This window comes from Seriola dumerili, unplaced genomic scaffold (assembly GCF_002260705.1).
Source record: "Seriola dumerili isolate Sdu_G_001 unplaced genomic scaffold, Sdu_1.0 BDQW01000331.1, whole genome shotgun sequence".
NCBI lineage: Eukaryota > Metazoa > Chordata > Actinopteri > Carangiformes > Carangidae > Seriola > Seriola dumerili.
In genome coordinates this window covers 3,019,243-3,020,561 of record NW_019174586.1, presented here as the reverse complement: position 1 = coordinate 3,020,561, position 1,319 = coordinate 3,019,243, and the positions used below count along the sequence as shown (strand labels likewise).

General features: G+C 43.3%; 1 protein-coding gene and 1 long non-coding RNA gene across 2 annotated transcripts in view; both read left to right on the top strand.

Moving 5' to 3' along the window:
• mrpl11 (mitochondrial ribosomal protein L11) overlaps positions 1-1,319 on the top strand; it is a 44,827-nt gene that overhangs the window by 32,725 nt on the left and 10,783 nt on the right. Inside the window, exon 3 of the mRNA XM_022760056.1 lies at positions 905-1,000. Within this exon, the coding sequence (XP_022615777.1) occupies positions 905-1,000 (96 nt within the window). The remainder of the gene's footprint in view (positions 1-904; positions 1,001-1,319) is intronic.
• On the top strand, positions 120-611 carry LOC111232500. The gene is made up of 2 exons (XR_002665558.1): positions 120-163; positions 268-611. It is a non-coding gene; the product is annotated as an uncharacterized LOC111232500 (long non-coding RNA).

Sequence of the window (1,319 nt, the reverse complement as noted above, 5' to 3'; positions counted from 1 at the left end):
GGCAGTTAAATCGCTGTTTCACTACTCTTTGCCAGCTAGAAAAAATTAAAAAATCTAAAGGTACCTTCGACTATTTTATTTTATTTTTTTCTCTTTGAATTTGTGTTGATGAATGCATACAGGTGGGCCGGATGGAGCTGTGACAACAGAAACAGCCACAAAAGTGAGTCCCCATTTGTTTCTCTGTCCCCCAATCATCATAATTTAAAACCTGAGAGCATGAGAATTTTACATTATTATGGTGGTTTTTTTTTGGTTCCAATGAAGAAGAAAGTGCTGAAAAGGAAGGAGGAGGCAACCACTGATTTGTTGCCAGGAGTCCTCATAAACAATTTGAGTGATATATCAGAAAGCAAGAGGAGACGTGAAAGCTCAGGCCGAGCTGTCAATCCTTCTAAGAGTGGCTTTGAAGAAAAGGAGTTGTCACAACATGAAACTGAACAGGGCAGACAGAGCGAGCAGCTCAAGTACTGCAGCGAAATCCTGAAGGAAATGCTCTCGAAAAAGCACACAGCCTACGCCTGGCCTTTCTACAAGCCTGTCGACGCTGAAGCTCTGCAACTTCACGATTACCATGACATCATTAAATACCCCATGGACCTCAGCACTGTCAGAGTACACATATATATATATATATATATATATATATATGGTGTGTGTATATGAACCATCACACACCAGCACCCTGAGCCACTCGTGTGTGTGAATACAGTTAGACCTCTGTGAAGCTCAGATTGACTGACAGTTGCTCAGGCATCTGTATTCTTGCAGCTGAGTCTGACATGAGTGACGTTTTGAGTGAATGTTTGTGAGCACAGACCACTCATACATTTTAAAGCAACCCTCCACCATTTTACCATGTTTATTTTTTGCCTCTCTTTTTCCCTCCCTTGTTCCTATCCAGAGAGGAATCCCCATCGGCCAGTTTTGCAAGGACTTCAATGAGAAAACCAAAGAGCTGAAGGAGGGCATTCCTCTCCCAGTCAAGGTCCATGTGAAGGTGCGTCTCTTTGTGGGTCGCTCTAACCCATCCCTGACCCTTTACGCTTAGCAGCCCTCCCTCCCACAATTGTGGTTAATTCCACTAGCTGCATAACATTACCAGAGCACTTCCATTATTCATACTCTACCACTGAAGTAAGCTTTTCCATTTGCATTCATTAATGAAGCAATACCCAGAGGAACTTGGAGTCAAGAAGCATTAAGTGCATGCAAGAGATGTGAATTACTCAGAAAAAAGGTGTTGTGAGCTTGTAGTTTTTATTTTACACAACCGCATATTGTTTGCCTCACCCCGCCCCCGCCCCCCCCCCTCTTCC